The sequence below is a fragment of the Narcine bancroftii genome, chromosome 2 (genome assembly GCF_036971445.1).
Source record: "Narcine bancroftii isolate sNarBan1 chromosome 2, sNarBan1.hap1, whole genome shotgun sequence".
Taxonomy (NCBI): domain Eukaryota; kingdom Metazoa; phylum Chordata; class Chondrichthyes; order Torpediniformes; family Narcinidae; genus Narcine; species Narcine bancroftii.
In genome coordinates, this window is record NC_091470.1 from 291392857 (window position 1) to 291416206 (window position 23350).

General features: G+C 38.7%; 1 protein-coding gene across 16 annotated transcripts in view; it reads left to right on the forward strand.

The window, feature by feature from the left end:
* The window catches only part of ppp1r42 (protein phosphatase 1, regulatory subunit 42), a 107549-nt gene that overhangs the window by 4338 nt on the left and 79861 nt on the right, over positions 1-23350 (forward strand). For all 16 annotated transcript variants that reach the window (XR_011352256.1, XR_011352259.1, XR_011352255.1 and 13 more), the window contains exons 2-5: positions 8816-9007; positions 17496-17662; positions 20446-20584; positions 21571-21687. Coding sequence is in view for 10 of the 16 variants with exons in the window: in XM_069921326.1 (XP_069777427.1) it covers positions 8876-9007; positions 17496-17662; positions 20446-20584; positions 21571-21687 (555 nt within the window). In the remaining 6 variants the exon portion in view is untranslated. The remainder of the gene's footprint in view (positions 1-8815; positions 9008-17495; positions 17663-20445; positions 20585-21570; positions 21688-23350) is intronic.

Below are 23350 nucleotides of genomic sequence, written 5' to 3' on the forward strand. Positions count from 1 at the left end.
CATTTTTGGTTTGCCAGCAGACATCTCTTCTGACAGAGGTGCGCAGTTCACCTCTGGGATGTGGTCAGCAATGGCCTGGCTGCTTGGCACTAAGCTGCACCACACAACGGCCCACCACTCACAACAAAATTGCATAGTGGAACGTTTTCACATGAAGGCATCTCTCAAGGCTTGGCTCACGGATGGATGAATTGCCATGGGTCATACCCACTGCCCCAAAGGAAGACCTGGCAACTTCCTCGGCCGAGCTGGTGAATGGCGCCCCAATTACAGTCCCCAGAGACTTTATCTCGGCAGCGTGTGGACACCAAGACTGCCCACAATCATAATGACGCACCTCTGTTAGAGGACGGGCACACTTTCTCTAGCCTGTTCAGTTCGAGGCAAATTCTAATAACCAGGTGATTCCTCTTCAACCCAGCTACATGCGGTCTTCTCTTTTTAGTTTGCTCTGTGCATGCCATGCATGACCCAATGAGAAGAGGATATCCTGTCTCTTGATCTCAGCAATCTTGTGCAGATTATGAAGGCCGATTTGGACAAGCTATGCATAAGAACAAAAACAAATAGGAATAGATCAAAGTTTAAACTGGAAAGTGCAGTCCAAGTAATATTCTTAACATTTTTGTATCCTTTATATGCAGACTGGGATTGTAGTGCAATACACAAAAGTGCTGGAGAAACTCAGCAGAGCACGTAGCATCTATTGGAAGTAAAGAGTAACTAACCATCATTTCAGACCTGAGCCCTTTACAGTATGTGCAAAAACAGGCAGGTGCCTGGATTAGAAGGTGGGGAGGGGGAAGGAAAGGAGGGACAGTAGGAGGAGGAGCAGAGGTTAACAGGCAAGAGATTATAGGTGGAATGGGAGAAGAGAAAAAAATATGAGGTGATGGGCAGACGATAACTGAATGGAGGGGTTAGGGAGCTGAAGGAAAGGAGTCAAAAGTATAGGAAAGAGAGAGACTGGGGAGGGGTTTATCAAAAATTGAAGATCAATGTTGTTTGGTGGGAATGTGGCCAGGTGGAATATTAGATGTTCCTGCAAATTGTGGATAGCCACACTTTGGCAGTACATGAGGCTGTGGACGGATATGGTTACCACTAGGAGGACCCTTTTATTGCTGCTGTGAGGCAAAGGTGCTCAACAAAACTATCTCCCAGTCTGTGTTCGATCTCTGATATAGAAAAGGCAAAATCGGGATGCATTAAATCACCCCTCCAGATTCACAAGTGAAGTGTTGCTTCACTTGAAAGGACTGTTTGGAGAGGTATGGCTCCAAGTGTAGCATTTCTTGTGATCAAGATTAGCTGCCAAGGGGACATCTAGTGGGAAGGGATAAATGGATAAGGGCATCCCAGAGAGAGCAGTCCATCCAAAAAGCAGAGAGGGAAGGGGAAGATGAGTCTGAAAGTGGAATCAGAATGTAGGCGGCGGAAATTGCAGAAGATATTACATTGGATGCGGAGGCTGGTGAAGTGATAGGTGAGGACAAGTGGACCCATGTCCTTGTTACATCTTGGGACATGTGTGCGGGAATAAAGGAGATGCAGGTAAAGGCTGAGTTTATGGCAGTAGAGTAAAAGTCATATTTTCTGAAGGAGGAGGACATCTCAGATGTGGATCATAGAATGCCACCAGCATCCCCTGCTATCCAGTAAAGTCAAGGATGATTCTATGTTTCATCCATTTTCATCAATTCGAATATCTGATTGCCTTATTATTTGATGATTGAAACCTCTGTACACTTGATTGAGTGCTGAGGCAGAGAATTCCAAAGATTTACAATTCTTGTCAAAAGTTATAGCAACCTTTGAAAGTGATTTTTTTTTTTTTTTCCGTCATTTGTGTTTCAATAGTAGCATGTGCAGTAGGCAGAAAAATGGAGTTGAGAGGAAAAATACATTGGCCATGATTTGAATGGTGGAGTGGGCTCAATGGGCTTAATGGCCTCATTCTACCCCTGAGTCGTATGATCGTTAAAAAAAGAGTAAGAATATGATTGTACAGAAGCAATGGAAATAAAATTAGTGTATCATATGTCAGGTGACCCATTTATGTGGGAATATATTTGAGAGGAGAACTAATATGGAAAATAAGACAGGAAAAAATAGATTTAAAAAAACAATTAACATAAAAGGAAACTTAAATGTTTTCTAATGGCATGTCTATATTAAGTGTTGGTAAGAGCTGGATTAATGTAGCAGAGGGCAAGGCTAAAATGTTTCAGGAACATTTTTCCATCTGTAAGATGATAAGAAGTAGAAATAATTGATAAGGTCATGATTTGGAGACTTTTAAAAAGGCTGGCAGTGTTCAAGGTAATTATGTAACCAAGTCAGATGTATCTTCAGTTTCTGTGAGAACTTGGATGGTGATTGAAGAATTGCCACAATCCCCCATTCCTCTCAGCTAGTGCTTAGGTTCCAGAACATTGAAGAATGGCAAATGCAACAGGTTAGTTCAAAATTAAGAACATGCCAGATAACTATCAGGGACAAAAAAGTAATTGAGTTAATAAAGGAGAAAACCAGCATGGAAGTTCCATACAAAACGCTAATCAGTGCAATTGAAGCTCTTCGAATAAAGAGGTTAGTGGCAGAATAAATAAACACATTGACAGAAGGCAGAGAGTTGTTACAACAGTTGTTTTTCAGACTGGAGGATAGTAGATAGTGAAATTCCCTGGAACTAGAACGGTTGTAATTTTTGATATGGATTAATGGGTGTGTAGGGTAAACGTGTAACATTAACACCAAACATGAAGGTATAATAAATAGCAAGAAGAATAGTAATGTACTACAAGGTATAGTAAGGTTGGAAGTCAAACAAATGATGGATTAAGTTTTATACTAAGAATTGCAAATTGATTTATATTAGCTGAAAGAAGAATGTAGATTAAATACCCCCATTCTTTACCTTTTTAAATATTTTGATTGAGCTTAACATATAAACATAAATTTTTAAAGAAAACACATACAAGTACAAAAAAATGGATGGAACTACATTCGACAGTTCCTTGATCCACATAAGAAATAAATTATTGAATAATAATAACCATGTTAAACCCATTGTTCCCAAGTTAATCTAAATAAAAATTGATAAAAAGAAAAACAAACCAAAAAAAAAACTCTAAAAACTAATCCATCTAATCAAGGTTACCTTTGTATTTAAAAAAAAAAGAGAAATTATGGATCTGATAATGACATCCAGTTGTTGGACAGAGAATATCCAGAACATTCAAAATTCTTAAATCTTCCAATCATGATACAATTCTATAAATGGGCCTACCATCTTTACAAATTTAAACTTACTATCTTTAATCTTGTATCTAATTTTCTCCAAGCTTAAATAGGACATTATGTCATATAATGACTGTGTATGGGTAGGTGAAGAGTCATCTTTCCATTTCAATACAATTGCTCGTATGGCTTTCAGCATGAAAGGCTAAAACTTTCTCCTAAGATGCAGAGAGAAGTGTATTTCGCTCACGGACGGGGACAGATGATTTATTGATTTTTATTTCAAATCCTGAGATTTCTACACCAAAGTTAATACTTTGTTTGACAAATTTCACCTGTTTTCAGGCTATAAATTAAATTTACATAAGAGTGAACTTTTATCCTTAAAAGATTATTTTGCAAGATATTTTAATTTTCCAATATTTAGAAATTACTATTATGAAAAGTTACAAAAATATAGTGAAAGAATTTTTTGGTATTACTCAATAAGATTAAACTACCTTTATTGGGATGGTCACCCTTATCTATTACAATGAGGAGTCATATTAATTCATTAAAATTAGCATTTTACCTAAATTTCTGTATCTTTTTCAAGCTTTACCAATTTTTATTCCTAAATTTTTTTTAGCTCATTAGATTTGGTTATTTCTACTTGCGTATGGCAGGGAAAAAAAAAACACATAAATAAATCCCTGTGGCGGTGCACATCCTCATGGCGAACTGGCCCCGCTTGTATCGCCACATGGCAGGGCAGCCATGGATAAATGGCATTGTCAGAGGTTTTTCTCTGACTCCAACATCCCTTCCAGCGTGCACCCTGGGCAGCGATTATGATGTCACAATGCACCAGGTGACTGAGCTCAAGCTGCCCTTAAAGGGGCATGCTGAATTTGAATAAAAACAGTTGTTAACGACCCTCAACGTGGTGGCTGTGTTTCTTCCACTGCTCACACAGCCACATCCCATCTTCAAGAGGGTAGAAATGGAACTGAGGTTTTCCAAACACAAATCCCACCATTCTAAAGTGCATGCAAGAACACTGAGCTGTTAGTTAAAACATATGGGAACCTGGGTTTTGTAAATGGATGCATAGAATAAAAATGCAGAAAGATTATATTGAATCATCATAACACACTGGTTGGGCCACTGTAGTACTGCATATAGTTCTGGTCACCAGATGTTAGGAAGGATGTTAAGGTGCGAGAGAGGGTGCAAAAGAAGTTGATCAGGACAGTTTGATAATGGTAAAGGTTGGATTAAAGAGGTTTGGAAGGAGATATGACAAATATGATTATGTAAGGTTTTGATTGGCTAGTTAGAGATGGTAGGTGTAGGAAGTGCTGTATGTCTAAACTTACAGTTACAGTATTTTGACATAAAGTATGATTACATTCTGGAACATACTATTAATGCAGTAGAAATAGAATCAATCAGTAAAGGTATTTGAGTATAAGAAATTTGCAAGCATGCAAGTAAAGAATTGGGAAATAAATAGACTATAAGGATCTGATATAAATTTGTCAAGTTTATTGTCATCTGATTGCACAAGTACAACTTGAAGAAACAGTGTCCTCCAGTCTTCGGTGCAAAACACGCAGATACACAACCAGACATAACGCGCATACAGGCAAACAATACATTTGCAGGACAAGTATTTTATCTATACAAATAAATAAATAAATGTTGTTTTGTACAAATGAGAGTCTCGGATGGTTATTGTGAGCAGTTCCTTTTGGTAGTTCAGAATTCTCACTGCCCATGGGAAGAAGCTGTTCCTCAGCCTGGTGGTGCTGGCTCTGATGCCCTCTGAATTTAATGGCCCAAATTGCCTTCTTCAGTACACTGTGATAATTCTATTATTCTAATTTGCCTCGATGGAAGTCTTCCTCTGGCAGCAAATATAATTAATGTATCATATATTTCAGTGCATGTTGAGTCTGAAACCCAAAAAAAATAGGGGTCGACTGATAAGTCGGATATACTTTTGAGACCTTAAATTCAGCTCAAAATCCAATCCACACTGATCTGGCCTTTTAAGTCCACGCTTAAAAAAAAACCCCAACTGCGACTGATTTTTCATTGAGGATTTTTATTGAAAACAACAACACAATCACCACCCGACAAAATTGCTATCATTGTCTGAAAACAACAACACATTTAGAACCCTTCCAAAATCACTCTCTTGCTATCATTAACTGGGTGGCAGTGTGAAGTGTGAGGAGGATGTCAGGAAAATGTAGGAAGACTTGAGTGGGTGGATGCATACAAGATGCATTTTAATGTGGATAAATGTGAGGTTATCCACTTTGGTGGTGTGTAGATTCACAAGGTTAGTTCCTGGGATGGTGGGATTGACATATGCTGAAAGGTTTAATAAACTGGGAATTTAGAAGGATGAGGGAGATATGATTAAGGTATATAAGATTATTAAGGGATTGGACATGATAAAAACTGATTACATGTTCCCGATGTTGGGGGAGACTAGGACTAGAGGCCATAGTTTAAGAATACAGAGAAGGCCCTTGAGAACAGAGATGAGAAAACAATTTTTTACCCAGAGTTGTTGGTCTGTGAATGCTTTGTTGCAGAGGGTGGTAGAGGTGGGTTCTCTGGATAAGTTCAAGAGGGAGCTCGATGAGGTTCTTGTGGACAGGGGAATTAAGAGTTATGGGGAGAAGGCAGGGACAGGGTACTAATAGTGGAAGATCAACCATGATCTAAATGAATGGCGGTACTGGTTTGATGGGCTGAATAGCCTTCTCCAGCACCTATTGTCATTGTCTGAAGCAAAGGTGGCGGAAAGCACATCCATACTCATTGTTTAAACAGTTATCATATGGGTCCCAGTCTGTATCTGTTTCAGCTTCGTCGTCAGTGTCCCACAATAATTCATCTTCCATGCCATCAGTTGCACAAGAGATACCACACTTTTTAAACAATTTTATCACAGTCTCTTCTTTAACTTTGTCCCATGCCTTGAGCAAAACATTACACAGCATATCAAGCCATGCAGCACACATTTCCCCGCCTTTTGTAAACAACTTTTCGGCACTCGACATCCATGTATTCTATTTTTCGTGCACATGGGCTTTGAATGGCTTGTTCAAGCAGACATTGAGAGGTTGCAATATAGACATCAAACCACCCAGGATAACTGCCATGTAAGTATTATGTAGTGCTAATCTACTTTTAGAGTTCTCAGTTAAGTGGCTACGAAATATATCCCAGACCAGGAAATTCCATTCTATACATAAACTGCCTGGCCACCTGTTCCACACATTGTCTATCCACTTTCATTCATCCATCCATCCTCTTTCATGAAAATGTATAAAAATGCTTGCAGGGAGTACCATTTTCTGTTTAATTTTTGTTTGAAGATTACAATGGGTCTTAACTTTGTCCCAATGGCCATACACGATAACACCATGGTAAACCTGGTCCTTTCATGGCCTGTACTTCTGGTTTGCACAGTTTGAACATCTTTCCACTCTACTGTTCTAATGCTTATCATGTCAAAATTCAAGAGGGTTTTGTCCATGTTTAAAATATTTGCCAATGCAAACTGGTGTTTTTGCCAGTTATGTATAATAAACTGGTGAAAACTTACAACTCATTGATCAAGATCTTTTACCAGTTTTGTGCAATTGTTTTTTTGGCATAATACCAGATTTTTTTTTCTCTTCATGAAACAATTGCACCAGTCTCAAAATCATCTCTCTTTTCCCACTGCAATACAAAAGTTCTGATTTTGTTTCGGGTGACTGTAGCAATTTTGCCTTTGTTTAGGTACCCATTCTGCAATGCGATTTTCCAACTCTGGCCAACGAATGATTCCTTTTCTCAAAGAACATTGCCTTTTTGGTATTTTTCTTAAAGTCTCTTCTTTTTTCCTCCAATCTCTCACCAACTTCTCATCCACATCAGCCCAGTTGTTGGTTTTCTTGGCCATTTCTATCATTTTCAACTTAAACCTCACTTCATATTTTCATCATGTGCTGCATTGTGTCATTGGACCCTCCATGATAGCAATCACCTCCAGCCAACGTCCAGAGGATCAATCCGCTCAATCTATGGGGTCAACGTATATGCCGATCAATGGCCCAACTCAGGCAATGCGAGCTTTGGGGGTCGACTTACACGCAAGTCAACGGGCACCTCAGGCAACCAGAAAATGGGGGGGGGGGGGGTCAACGTATATGCCGATCAATGGCCCAACTCAGGCAATGCGAGCTTTGGGGGTCTACTTATACGCAAGTCAACGGGCACCTCAGGCAACCAGAAAATGGGGAGTCAACTTGTATGCCAGATGTACCATAAAACCCTTAAAATAAGGCTGAAAAAGGGGAGTCAACTTAAACACTGGTCGACTTGTACACCAAAATATATGGTAGATAGGAATACACAATCTTAGAGGATTCCTAAAACTACCTTTGTACACTAATTTAAGATAGTGTTTATAAAGATCATTTAGATCAAGGAGCTGCATAGAGTCTATAGTTAAACTAATGATAATTGTTCCTTGGCATAGCATGTAACCTTTTTGCTTTACTCCCACTTTGTGCTTGAGAATTTATTTTCTCAGCTTGATGACAATGCAGTTAGTGCTAGAATGGTGATCCAAAACAGAATGAACATTTCTTAATCCAGCTTTGTCATAACCCTAAATGATATGACCTCGCTCACCTAATCATTGACATTATTTTTAAGTTCTGTTGTATACTTGAAGAAGATATTGAGATGGTTTCTTTGGAGGATCTCTATGACATGAAACCAGACCCATCACCAGACCCGTTAAAATGGAGATTTTTCACTTGCCTACCAACCCCTTGAGCTCTTATTTTGTGTAATAAATCTTTTTTTTTGAACCATGCCTTATTGAATGCTTTTTGAAAACCCAGATGTGCTATAATCCAGTTCATCCTCAAAATTATCTTGGCTTCATCATATATGACTTTCCCTTCAAGAAACCATGTTCATCATGCCTAATGGTAGATTACAGCATTTACTTCATTACTGATGTCAGAATTATTGGCCTATTTTCTCTTCCTCTTGTTGTTATCTCCAAACTGCTGGAATTGTCCCAGAATTTATAGAAATTTGAAAGGTAGTGGGTGTATAATAACACGCCCACTACCTTTTGAGGCTCTTGTCTGAAATGTAAGCTTTCTCGTTCAGAGGATTGTTCTGCTCTTAGTACCCCTGATTTCTTCAGAGTGCTTTTCTGTGTCTACAATTATTCCTTCCACTTAAGAACTTATACCTTCTTAAGGGGAAGATGGCTAAAGAACTTGTAGGAAACTGATTTCCCCAAATTATGCTGGGAAATGATTGGAACTATGCAAATTAAAAGATTTTCAGCTCAAAACAACCATTTTTATCTCCCACGGATGCGGCTTGATCTGCTGAGTTCCTTCAGCAGATTGTGTTTAATAAGTGAAAAGTAAGCTGGTAGTAGGACAATTTTCCTACTGATTACTTTGAATTATTTTTTTCCCATTTGTACCACTTCTATTACTCTGTTCACTGAAATATTTGCATTCCAAAATAATTGTCTCTTAAATTTTTTCCACAGGGTGGAATTTGATATTTTTTTTAATGATTCAGACACAAGCTTCACAAATTCCGTTATATCATGGGTCGACTTACCGTGGATCTAATTACAAAAAGTAGCCTCCACATAAAGAACAGAAGAGATGAGCCTTTGGATCAGTATTTAAAAAAATTGACTCATCTAAATTTTTCAGACAAGAATATTGATGAAATTGTGAGTGTACTTTTGATTGAGACTATGCCATAATCCTGGTCTTTGATGTGCACGTTTGTATTTAAAATAGTAAACTGAATACAGTGGCTTTTAAGATGCATTAATACTGAAACTAGAAAAAATGCATACAAAACTGATCTACAATTTGCTTGTCACCAGACATCTTTCCCTGCCCTGCTACCACTCACCCCAACCTAAAATAAATCAGTGAAATTGAAAACTATCCAGACATCCAGAACTGTTTAGCAGTTCATGTGCATTGATAGTTAAAATATCCCAGAAATTTACAAAAGAAGGCATGTGGAAAACAGGCTTTTATTGCTAGTTAAATATTCGAGAATATTCTCCCAGAATCACAGTGCGGCTTTCGCGCAAACAGAGGAACTACTGACATGGTCTTTGCCCTCAGACAGCTCCAAGAAAAATGCAGAGAACAAAACAAAGGACTCTACATCACCTTTGTTGACCTCACCAAAGCCTTCGACACCGTGAGCAGGAAAGGGCTTTGGCAAATACTAGAGCGCATCGGATGTCCCCCAAAGTTCCTCAACATGATTATCCAACTGCACGAAAACCAACAAGGCCGGGTCAGATACAGCAATGAGCTCTCTGAACCCTTCTCCATTAACAATGGCGTGAAGCAAGGCTGTGTTCTGGCACCAACCCTCTTTTCAATCTTCTTCAGCATGATGCTGAACCAAGCCATGAAAGACCCCAACAATGAAGACGCTGTTTACATCCGGTACCGCACGGATGGCAGTCTCTTCAATCTGAGGCGCCTGCAAGCTCACACCAAGACACAAGAGAAACTTGTCCGTGAACTACTCTTTGCAGACGATGCCGCTTTAGTTGCCCATTCAGAGCCAGCTCTTCAGCGCTTGACGTCCTGCTTTGCGGAAACTGCCAAAATGTTTGGCCTGGAAGTCAGCCTGAAGAAAACTGAGGTCCTCCATCAGCCAGCTCCCCACCATGATTACCAGCCCCCCCTCATCTCCATCGGGCACACAAAACTCAAAACGGTCAACCAGTTTACCTATCTCGGCTGCACCATTTCATCAGATGCAAGGATCGACAATGAGATAGACAACAGACTTGCCAAGGCAAATAGCGCCTTTGGAAGACTACACAAAAGAGTCTGGAAAAACAACCAACTGAAAAACCTCACAAAGATAAGCGTATACAGAGCCGTTGTCATACCCACACTCCTGTTTGGCTCCGAATCATGGGTCCTCTACCGGCACCACCTACGGCTCCTAGAACGCTTCCACCAGCGTTGTCTCCGCTCCATCCTCAACATCCATTGGAGCGCTTACATCCCTAACGTCGAAGTACTCGAGATGGCAGAGGTCGACAGCATCGAGTCCACGCTGCTGAAGATCCAGCTGCGCTGGATGGGTCACGTCTCCAGAATGGAGGACCATCGCCTTCCCAAGATCGTGTTATATGGCGAGCTCTCCACTGGCCACCGTGACAGAGGTGCACCAAAGAAAAGGTACAAGGACTGCCTAAAGAAATCTCTTGGTGCCTGCCACATTGACCACCGCCAGTGGGCTGATAACGCCTCAAACCGTGCATCTTGGCGCCTCACAGTTTGGCGGGCAGCAACCTCCTTTGAAGAAGACCACAGAGCCCACCTCACTGACAAAAAGGCAAAGGAGGAAAAACCCAACACCCAACCCCAACCAACCAATTTTCCCCTGCAACCGCTGCAATCGTGTCTGCCTGTCCCGCATCGGACTTGTCAGCCACAAACGAGCCTGCAGCTGACGTGGACTTTTTACCCCCTCCATAAATCTTCGTCCGCGAAGCCAAGCCAAAGATTGCTAGTTAAACTGAAACACATAGGGTTGTAGGTCATGCTGCAGCTGTCCAAATTATTGACTATTCCATGGCTGGATTATCTTCTTCAGTTGCAGACACCAAACCTTAGAGCAACCATTCTCAACTTTTTTTTGGCTGTGCCCCCCCTGCCCTCATAAGACTGCTCAAAATTTATGCACCCCCTTCTCTGTGAAGCAGTCAAGTTTTGATTTCTTCCATACTTCCTTCCAACCAAATACATAAAAAACATTAAAAAATATTTATGTAACGTGAGTTGAAAAGAAATCAAGGCTTTTACTTAAATGTCCTGTGGCCCTTGGGGTGTTGTCGGGCCTCCATTGAGAATGGCTAACTTACAGGATTTATTCTTGGAGGGCTTGAACATAGATTTGTTTGAATGATACATGTACCCTTGGGTTAAATTAAAGCACATATGGATTACTTGGATTTAGATGAGGATACCTGTACTCTCGGGTTAAATTAAAGCAAAGATGGATTTAGATGAGGAGTTTGATCAATGTTTTCAATATATTTAGAGGAACTAAAAGGTTATCCATCTAGAGAATAGGGTATATTAGAGAAGAAATATTTCTAAAACTTGAGGAATCTAAAACTAGAAAACATAACCTAAAAATGAGAAATAGTCTTTTCAGGAGTAGTTAGGTAAGTTCTACACACAGAAGATGGAAGCCTGAAATGTTTGTCTACAATTGGTTAACTAAAGATTTTTTAAGGATATAGAACATGTATGATGTTTAGTTAAAGATCAGCTCTGATTGCATCATATAATTAGGCATCCAAAGGTCTAAGTAGTCCGTTCACTTTCCAGTTTGCCTAATATCTGAACAATAGTCAATTCAGCAGTATTCCCAGTTATTTCATGGTTCATGCTTAAGGAAGTTTTGGGATTTCATGAGCTTTCATTATCCCTCTGACCAACTACTTGCTCCCATATTTCTTCTTTCTTGTTTTTCTATTAACTTCATTTTCCTTTCCCTAGATGAAGTTTTTATGCACAATGTGACTATTTTGCATGGATCTGAGTAATGCAAAAATATAAACAGAAAGAAAGCAAATATTAATTACCTTTTATTTGCTTTGAAAGTTGTGGTTCTGATTCATGACTTCACTGCCTCACAAAATGGATCTCTCTAATTTTGTGGAATAAAGTATTATATCGATATCCATTTTCCATTTGGCTATGGGAAGTAGATAAAGGATAAAATAGGCAGATGTCTTTGTCGTGTTGGGTTCAGACTCGCTCGTAATGAAAATGACCTTGAGCCTGGAGTCATGTTCATAGCTTGTTTTATTTTACCATACATTTAGTGAATATCTATATGCGCAGGCTTTTCCCTGCTAGTCCAGAGCCTCTCTCTCTCCACGATGTGTCAATCCCACCCCATGATGTCATATGTCTGTTTAATGTCCCACTGATAGTGTTACACCACATCCCCCTTACTTTGCATTTGAAGCCCCCTTTTCTGTGGCTTCACCTGCTACAGTTACCTTTATGCATTCCAATGCAAATATACATACAACATTTACAATACACGTCTTTCTTGACTCTGGGTGTTTTACAGTCTCTACAGATTCAATCTCTGAGGTCTCTTTACTTCTCGTCCAGACCTCATTCTTATTATGCCAAGCGAACTGTGTTTCAGTTGGCAGAGTCTCTGGACCTGCCTTGGCAGAGTCTCTGGACCTGCCTTGGCAGAGTCTCTGGACCTGCCTTGGCAGAGTCTCTGGACCTGCCTTTGCAGAGTGTCCATTTCTGGCCCGTGCTCTTGTTGCTTTTCACCTGGAGACTCTGTTATGGGAATGAGATGTTGGCAATTCCGTCTCAGTGTTGCTTGTGGTCTGTTAACCAAGTATAGCATGGCTGTGGTGCACTGAAGTTGCTTGGTGTCTTGCATCAGAGATCCACACCTCAACTCTTGGTGCCAGCTTTTCCAGGTCACTCATTCTGTGTCTTGTTATACCACTTCACATTCTGACACCTCTTCTCCCTCTCCTTGTTCTAGAGTTGTTAGAGGTCTGGGAGTTCCAGGTGTAACCTCTCTGAAAGAGTTAGTAGAGTCATGTGAAGGTGACATCTCATTAGCAATTGGGCTGGACTGTAGCAATTGCTCAGTGGAATGGCTCTGTACACCAACAGTGCACAGCAAGGATCTTTTGCTTTCTTGAGCAAGTTCTTCATTGTTTGTACTGCACTGCTCCTTCATGTCCTGCACAGCTCTTGTCTGGGTCTGGTCTCATGCCATCTGCTGAGATGATGTACCCCAGAAATTTCACCTGCCTCCTTCTAAACTCACATTTCACCATGTTGAGAGTGACCCCTGCCTTTTCTGCTCATTCTAAGATGCATGGACCCTCACATCGTGTTGGTCCTTCGTGGTTCCCCAAATGAGGATGTCCTCCATATGGCAGGCAACTCCTTCCAGGCATTCAGTAACCTCGGTCACCATTCTGTTCTGGAAGTGTTCAGGGACAGAGGAGATACCAAAGGATAGGTGGTTGAAATAGTAAAACTTGAATGGCATGATAAATGCCATGTAGAGAGCTGATTCTTTAGATGAAGGAATTTGTCAAAATCCCATGTTCACATCCAACTTAGTAAAATATTGTGCACCAGGGAGCATGCCTAGGGTTTGATCCACCAAAGGAAGTATAAACCTTCCTCTGCAAACTGATCCATTCAAGGGTGTCGTCCACACAAATGCGAACATCTTCCTTATTCTTTTTCAGTGCTGCCACCATGCCACAACACCATTCTGTAGGCTCCTCTATGTGGCTGATAACTCCAAACTTCTCCATTCTTTCAAGCTCTCTCTTCACTTTGCCCATGAGCAGCAATGGGACCCTTTGAGGTACTTTCAGTGAAAATGGTTTCACATCAGACTTGAGTTTAATGATGTACAGCTTTTGTACTAGCCTGAGTCCATCAAAAAATTTGGGTTATGCCTTCCTGACCTTCTCCTGGTCGAGGGCGTCCCATTTGGCCACTAGCTGGAGTCTCACTGAAACTGGTCTGCTCAACAGTGCCGCTTGTAAGTCTCTCACCTCATACACTTCTTCTCTGGTGCTCCTCCCTCTATATGAGAGCATTTCTTTTGCTGATCCGAGAACTGTCAATTTCACTCCTCCCCCTCCCCACCGGACCATAGAGTGACTTCTGTGTTTTTCCTAGCTTGCCATCTCCAGATATAATTCTTTGGAACACCTGCTCAGAAATGGCTGTAACATCGGCCCCCTGTCAATTTTGACGGTCACTTTGCTGCCTCCTACTTTAATGTCGGCCACCCAGGGCTCCTTGCCTGATGCTATTTCTCCGAGGAACAATCTGTCCACGTCCTTCGCTACCTCATTCACCATGCGGGTTGACCTACAGACTTTTCCATAGTGTCCTCATTTGCTGCAGTTGTGGCATTTTGCACTCCTGGCTGGGCATTGGTGGAATGGTAATTTTCTGCACTTGCGCTCTATTTTGCTCTACATTGTTGTTTTAACTTTTTGCTGTACTGACGTCTGCCCTTTGCCTTTAAATTTCTGCTGTCTTCCTCTCAAGATGCATTACGTCTACTGCTAGTTTGCTTGTACAGATTTCTTGCAAGTCGGTTTGCAGCTGCTTTATCGCCTCTGACTGTCTAGCCATTGTGACTGCTTTCATGAGGGTGAGATCTTTGTCAAGTTGCATCCTCTCCAAAAGTGATGAATCTCTTAGACCCATTACTAATCTGTCACATAAAAGTTCGTTGTGTAGATCCCCATATTTATAGTTTTCTGCAGGTGCATACAAGGCCGTAATGAGCATGTCTACTATTTCTGCAAGGTGCTGCAATCTTGTTAAATTTCACCCATTCGTAAATTACATCTTCTTGGGCATGAAATAATAATCAAACACTCTCCGTACTGCTGCTGCTGTACGCCTGTTACGTTTCGTCCTCTTTGTACGCCTTCAGCCTCATCTCCCATGCAATATACCAGTGTATTCACCTGGTTAGCTTCAGAGGAATTATTTGAATTACTTGCCAGTCTGAAGCACTCGAATCTTCTTATCCACTTCTCCCACTCCTGGGAGAAGAGTTCTGGAGGTTTTATTGTGAAAGTCGCCATTGGAGGAGCCACCATTCCCAATCAGGGTGCCTCTACGTGTTCAGGCCCATCCTCCACCCTCCATCTTAGCTCATCTCTTTCACTTTTATTCTTTCTGTCCTTCTCTCTGTGGCTCAAAGCACCACTCTGACACCATGTTCTGTTGGGTTCAGTGACACTCATAATAAAAATGACCTTGAGCCCAGAGTCACATTTGTATCTTGCTTTACCATACACTTAGTGAATATCTACATGCACAGGATTTCCTGATAGTACTGTGCCTCTCTCTCCATGATGCAGAAGTCCCGCCCCATGATGTCATCAGCCTTCTCACTGTCTCACCAATAGTGTAACACCACAGTCTTCAGTCATATACTATCAGAAAAACTAAATAGATTTTTGTATGCAAAAGGAACACCATTTGTGCACTGGATGATTAGTTCAATTTCTATGGTACTCTTGTGCAAATATTCAGCATATCTTCTTATTGTGCCTTTGCAAGAATGTGCTGTAAATCAATGTAGTTTACTGTAATGGTAATCTGGATCTGGATTTTGGGGTGCATTTTTACAAATTCTGCAAGTGCATTTTGGAACAAGGCAGCTTTGGAATAATTAGAGAACACTTGCCCTTCACTATAGATCAAAGGTGAATGAAACAAGATAAGTAAGATTTGACAAACAATTGAAATCAAGAATCCTTACTGTGAGATGCAGCCTAAATTAAAAAGTGTATTTAAGTATACATCTTCTTTCTTTGGCTTGGCTTCGCTGATGAAGATTTATGGAGGGGTAAAGTCCACGTCAGCTGCAGGCTCGTTTGTGGCTGACAAGTCCGATGCGGGACAGGCAGACACGGTTGCAGTGGTTGCAAGGGAAAATTGGTTGGTTGGGGTTGGGTGTTGGGTTTTTCCTCCTTTGTCTTTTGACAGTGAAGTGGGCTCTGCGGTCTTCTTCAAAGGAGGTTGCTGCTCGCCGAACTGTGAGGCGCCAAGATGCACGGTTTGAGGCGATATCAGCCCACTGGCGGTGGTCAATGTGGCCACATAAGTATACATAATTCAATATAAAATCATATAGTTGAAAGCAAAATAAAGACTGAAAATAATAAGGAAGAGATAAAGCTGGCAGAAAGAAAGAAAAAAAATTGAAAAATTCTTCACTAATTAAAGTCTGAAGGAGAGAACCTCCAGATATAAAAATTAAATTTTGTTCCTGATAAATTGCTTAGTAATAATAAGACTTGGTGTGCAGTTAACAAATTTAGACACTCGCCATGATTTTTTTTGCTGTAACAAATGGTTAAACTCCACAACTTCATTCCTTTTATCTGTTTTAATCAAATTTAAGAAACAATTACAAGTGCAGCAAAACATGCAAAGGAGCTGGTTCCTGATTCCACATATTTACAGTGCACCTACATGAGCTGGGGTTCAATTTATTCCATGATTTAAAAATTCTATAAAATCAAATTGTCACTTCATTTTGTCTTGTGTCATTACAAGCTTACTCCCATCATCTTAAAGAAAATCTGCGACATGAGATTAAATCATGTGTTGATTTCTTTTTGAAAATGCATGTGCATGCATGGTTAATGTTGTATGAAAATGTGTATAATTTTTATACTTTCAGATGATTGTTGAGAAGGAGGACATTATCCTCATTGTCACATTCAAATAAAATCTTTTCAAATATTGTTTGAAAGCAAGCATATAGTACTCACCTTCCACAAAAAGATGCCTTTAACACAAGTTGTTTACCCTGTTCCTTAAGAAATATCTCCTAACTTTTTCTTCTCTTTGCCCTTAAAAAAATTAAATTGGTAGCTCCTCATCAATAGTTCTCAACCAGAGGCCATGATCTTTATTCACATTATCAAAACCTTTTGACATTAAACACTTGAAATAAGTATTTTCTTATATTTTGCTGAGTAAAAGTCATCCCTCAAAATGTAATATTTTATCCTGATATGGCTTTAATCACCATTTTTATTTTCACTGGGTTGGCCATGATTGTGGCCTGAACATTCTTGGTTTACAGAAATATTTTTTATTTTCCACACAATTTTTGAAATTGTGACTTTTACACCTACGATAAATAAAAACTTAAGTCAAAATAAAGAAATCGGCACAGAACTGAACCATCTGCTCATCACTTTATTCCTTTCGTTGGGCACTAATACAGCTGTTAATTTCAATCCTCTTTTTCCATCCTTAACCAATTTTATATCCATGATGTCCTACTTCTTTCATTCAATGGGGTTCAGTTTTGTTATGTGATGTTTTATCATTCCAAAAAGATGAAGTACAAAATCTGATGCTTTTGCATTTTCTATTTTCCCCTTTACTTAGTTTTGAAGCAATAAGGCATTATTTAATGTTATTCCTGTACAATATGCAGAATATTAATATTATACTGTGTAAGGTATATTTTTACAATTTTAGCAGATAACAATTGACATATACAGATGTTTAAAATTGGAATCTACATTAGATTATTTCTGGTTCAAACTGAGATTACAACTTTTTTTACATTATGATTTTTACAAATTAAGTTTTCTTTTTTTCTTTCAGGGTGACCTCTCTGCATGCAAGAACCTGTGTGTCTTATATTTATATGACAACAATATCACACAGATTCATAATTTAGGTTTTGCCTTTAATCTCACCCATCTATATCTGCAGAACAATAAAATAACACAAATTACAAATCTTTCCTTATTACAAAATCTATCCAAATTGTAAGCCAATTTATTTTTTTGTTATTTGAAATGAACATTGAAAGCAAAAATATAATTGCAACAATACTTTGTGCTGTTTAATCAAAATTAGAAAGTACTTATTTCTACCTTTTACGATCTTATGTTGGTCTGGTTACTCAGATTTGAAGTCCAATCAATGTGACAATGTAGGGAAATATTGAAACAAAATTGCAACATTAAGATCTCACAATAAATGAAAAAAATACTCATTGGAATTATTCCAAACATTTATTATATGAATGTTTCCTGGGAACCAGAGAAACCCCATACTTCTCTTGTGAATGGTGGAATGGGATCCTTCACACTATGTCCTTCAAAAGGATAGAAAGGACCTCAATTTAATATTTCATGGGAAATTGTATTCAACAGCAAAGTCCCAACTAAATTTTTGTGCACATTGATTATTTAAATATTTCATTGATGGATTTGAATCATGGGTTAGTTTATAAGAGGTCAGTCAAGGTGAACAAATGAATAAGGTATGCCAATTTTTGGTTTTAGAGCAGTGGTTTTCAAACTTTTTCTTTCCACTCACATACGACCATAAGTAATCCCTATGCCATTGGTGCTCTGTGATTAGTAAAGGATTATTTAAGATGGTATGTGAGTGGAAAGGGAAGGTTGATTGTTACTGAAATATTTTGGTTGAGAAATATTGTCATTGGCCTATTTCTTTTGAAACAGTGCACTCAACAAGTAAATTAGATACAATTAAAACAGTGGTTTTCAAACTTTTTCTTTCCACTCACTCTTCGAATGAGTTTGATGCAAGACTGCATATAGTTGAGAAATAGGAAGAGTCCATATTAATTAGTCCTTGGTAACTCCAGGGGCCAAACTTAAAGAACCTCAATTCTAATGTCCAGAAAAACATTAAACAGTATTTTGTAGGAAAGTTGTTGAAAGTGATTAGATACTTACTGCTTCATTTAAAAAGGTCCCAAATTTCTTACAGGTTATAAAAACCATGGTTATGGGTTGGGATACCCAGACATGTGTAGATAGATCCTGTGACAATTAATAAGATTTACAAGGAAGTTGCCGGGTCTTCAGGAGTTGAGTTACAGGGAAAGATTAAACAGATTAGGACTTTATTCCTTGAAGCGTAGAAGAATGAGGGGAGATTTGATAGAGGTTTACAAAATTATGAAGGGTATAGACAGAGTAAATGCAAGTAGGCTCTTTCCACTCAGATTAGGAGAGATAAATATGAGAGGACATGACTTTAGGGTGAAAGGGGGAAAAGTTGAGGGGAAACTTTAGAGGGTACTTCTTCGCTCAGAGTGGTGGGTGTGTGTAACAAGTTGCCATCTGATGTGGTAAATGCAGGCTCACTCTTGAATTTTAAGAATAAATTGGATGGATATATGGATGGGAGAGACCTGGAGGGTTATGGACTGGGTGCAGATCGATGGGACTAGCAGAATGGACTAGAACAGCTGAATGGGTTATTTTCTGTGCTGTGGTGTTCGATGCGTTTGTATTCTGCCTTCACAAAATTCATTGGGTATATGGTCCATGCCTTCACACTGTATATGGTGACTGTTTCAGTAAGATTTATGAAGGTATATCTGAATAGATTAAAATTACTTTGCTTGGTGCAATACCTACTAGTTGTTACAGATTTTCTTTGTACTCCTGCATATGTATCACTATGCAGTTGTGAACTGAGCCATTGCTATCATGAGTCTGAATTTCCCCCAAACAATAGCAGCCTTACAAACCCATCAATATTCCATACTGAGCTCAAGATCCCAACATGCCACCCGTAAATGTTGTCTTCCAACCCTGGGCCTTTCTTCATAATAATCACCCCATGATTTGTAGTTCACCTGATTTCTTCCACTTGTTTCCCACTGGCAAATTGAATGAGTGGAAGGCTTTTCATCTGCACAAATTAAGTCAGTGCACAGTAGGACAGGACATTGCTTTACACATGGAATTTTGCAGTAGGTTGATAACCTGTTTCCTTTTTGTTGATATAATCTTTGTAGAACTCCTTGAATTAGAGGACAGGGTTTCTCACAGCTCGGCCAGGTCAACCTTACTCCATAGTAGCATAGAGATGCAATGTAAATATTTAATGCAAACCTAAGTCTGAGCACATTGTGCTGCCAAACTAAATTCCTCTTTTTAAAAAAAGTCAACATTTTGCATGTAAATATTGGGGATGTGAATGAAATAAAACAATTTTGTTTCTAAAATTAAATCAGGAAATGCAGCAAATAATCTCAATCTTTAATTACTTTTTCCCCCCTGTTGTACTATAACAGTTATGTGTATTATTATCTCCAAAGTATTCCTTTCTAATTGTGGGGGAAATTGAGTCATTTTGTTTTGAGTCTCTCCTGCCATTGGGAACTCTCAGATAAAAAAATTCCTGGATCTTTGAGAGCACAATTTTGAGAAAGTCAAGCCTGGCACAGAGCATTTCCGCTTTTTAATCTGACTATCTGCAGATTCATTGCTTCTTGCCTCTCTCTTAACTTTCCTTCCAACTCAAAACATTTAACTGACCAACTTCACCCTCATCGTTGATCTCTTAAATCTTCCTGTCCATCAGTCCCTTGATCCTACTATGTTCAAACCCACAAACCTTCATTGATATGCAGAGATGTACAAACAGAATCTGTACCCATTGCTGATATATATTTCTTAGCCGATAACAATTTGTAGATAGAATTTAATCCTCTGGGACAGCTGAGAATCTTCTTTATACAATGTGTTATATCAATAATCAGTGTATTTGTGTTTACATGTAGGTATCTTGGTGGCAATTGTATTTCTGTAGTGGAAGAGTTACAGGGATTAACAGAACTTCGGGAATTGCATATTGAAAATCAACGTCTTCCTACTGGGGAAAAGCTATTGTTTGATCCTAGGACACTCCAATCTCTGAAGGTAAATAGTTGTTTGCTGTTACTTATTTTTTACATAGTTATGACACACAGTTTTCGTGTTGTGGAAATATGTGTTTTAATAAACAAAATTGCATGCGATAAATAGTTCTAAAAAGTATTTCCCACATATTTGATTATTGTTATTTCTAAATATGATTCTATAATAACCTGTTTCCTTTTTTGTGATATAATCTTCGTGGAGCTCCTTGAATCAAGGTTTCCTCAACTAACTTGATTGAACCAATCAATATGTCAAAGTGCCCCATCACAATTGCCTTTTTTATTTGTATATTGCCTGTACCACTGAAATGTTATTATTTGGTGAGTGGTATGGGTGCACAAATCATTCAAAGTAGCAGGGTAGTTTAAGAATAATAGGGCATGGACAATTCTGTGCTCTTTAAAAAGAGGCACAGCTTTTTACAGAGCCTTTATAAAACACTGACAGCCTGAATTTCAATATTGTGTTCCGTTTTGGTTGCTTCATAGGAAAGATATGAATGTGTTAGAAAAGGTCCAGAAAAAAAAACTCTATCTGGGAGAGGAACAATACTACATAGTTAAATTAAAGCGACTAGGACTGTTTTCATCAGAGAAGAAAAGGCTGGGTGGGGTTGATGGAAGTATATAAAAATAATGAAAAGTCTGGACAGGGTGTGGATTAGTGGGAGTTTTTTTCCTTTGGTGGAAAAACCAAAGATTAGAGGCCACAGATAAAGAGGAAGTAAATTAAGAATGACATGAGGAATTTTTTTTTAACCTGGATTGCACTACATGCAGGTGTAGTGGAGGCAGGTTCATCATGGCCAAGAAGAAATTGGATAAGTATGTAGAGAAGAAAATATTGGAAGGCTATGGAGAAAGAAACAGTGAATTGAATTGGAGAGTAGTTCAGGTAAAGAGCCAGTGTGTACAAAATGGGCCAAATAGTCTGGCTCTATTCTGTAACCACGCTATAATTCTATTAATTATTTTCCATTTTCACAGAAATCATTGTGTGTTTTAAACATCAAGAAGAATAATATTGACGAGATTAAAGAATTTGCTTGTCTTGAGAACCTGAATCAGTTCATGGCAGAAGAGAATCAAATTCATGATATAAAGGTAAAATGTAATCTTGAGTGAAAAATCTGAAGACTGGAGGGATTGCTCCCTTACGACTCCTGGGGATTTAAATTAAAATGGTGTTAATTAAGTAAAGTTTTTGCCATTAAAGTTAGTTTAAAGTCTTTTTAAAATACTGACAACTTTAATTATAATATTACCAAAAGAAGAAAAACTCTGAAAACTACTCCAAAAGAAAAACATGAACCAAGGAAGGAAAAAGAACTTGGGCCTACCTCATCAATGAAGCCAGCCATTGGAGTTCTTCCTGATCCTGCTGGAGGCAGCCCTGGAGAGGGACCGTCTCACGGAACCATCCCTGTGGCTCTCCACAAAGATGGCGCCACCGTCCTGAAAGTTACTTTTGCACTGCGCATGGGTGCTGCAGATGAAAGAAAATTAAAGGGAAAAAATCTTCACTACTTTTGAAGGGCCAGTCCAGCACTTCAGATCTGCAAGAAGAAGAAGAGGATTTACCTGGTATGGAAGATGATTTTAGTAACTCTACAAGTGAAGATTAAGACGTAACTATAGAAGAAGAAGATTTTAAAGGGAAGGAAACTTTTTAAAGAAAAGAATGGATAAAATTGAGGCTAAAATTGATAATCTTGTGAATGCAATGGATAATAATTTTAATTCTTTAACTGGAGAAATACAAGTTAAAATTGATCTAACTAAATCAATAAATAATGTTTCACAAAGGGTTGATAAATTAGAAGAAATAATTCAGGACCACCGTGAAGAAGTTCAACGCATTGTGGAAAAAACAAATATTAATGAAGACTCTGTTACTGTTTTGGCTACTATGAATGAAAAATTGTTGGAGAAGGTTAATATTTTAGAAAATTATAGTAGAAGGAATAATCTTAAAATTGTTGGAATGTCTGAAGATAAAGAAGGCCAAGATGTAATTTACTTTTTTCAAGATTGAATACCGCAACTATTTGGACGAGAAAACTTCAAAGAGAAAATTTTGATTGAGAGAGCCCATAGAGTTCTCCGACCAAATCCAGGACCGAATCAAAGACCCTGATCAGATTTTTAAACTATCAAGATGGAGAAAATATACTTTGATTGGCAATGAGAAGAGCTAAAGAACATAGACCTTTGAATTACAAGGGTGATGAGATCTTTTTTTAAAAATCCAGATATGAGTCAAGATCTTTTGAAGAGGAGGAAAGAGTTTAATCCAGTTAAGAATGGGGAGTTTGTTCTCTTTCTATAATTTTTCTTTTTCCCCCGGGAGTCGGGGGTTGTGTTTGTTAGTTTCTGATGACTACATGCTTTTTTGTGGTTTAAACACGACCGGTAAAATGGAGGGTGGTAATGCTGGTCTTTCTGGCATTTTGGGGAGGGAGGGTTTTATTATTTTTTGTTTCTTAATTTATCACTTGTTCAAAATAAAAATATTATGTAAAAGTTCAGTGCTTTGGATTGCAGATGATGACACCTCAGACCAATTTAATTTATGGGAATTCTTCCTGGATAGGAATGTATGTCAAAAATTTGGAAAATAATGGGTAAAACAGTTAAGATATTACGTTTTAATAGTAATGGGATTAACGGATGCATAAAAAGAAAGAAGGTATTATCGTATATTAAGAAATTAGGAGTAGATATTGCTTTTTTACAAGAGACTAATTTAACTGAAAGTGAACACTTA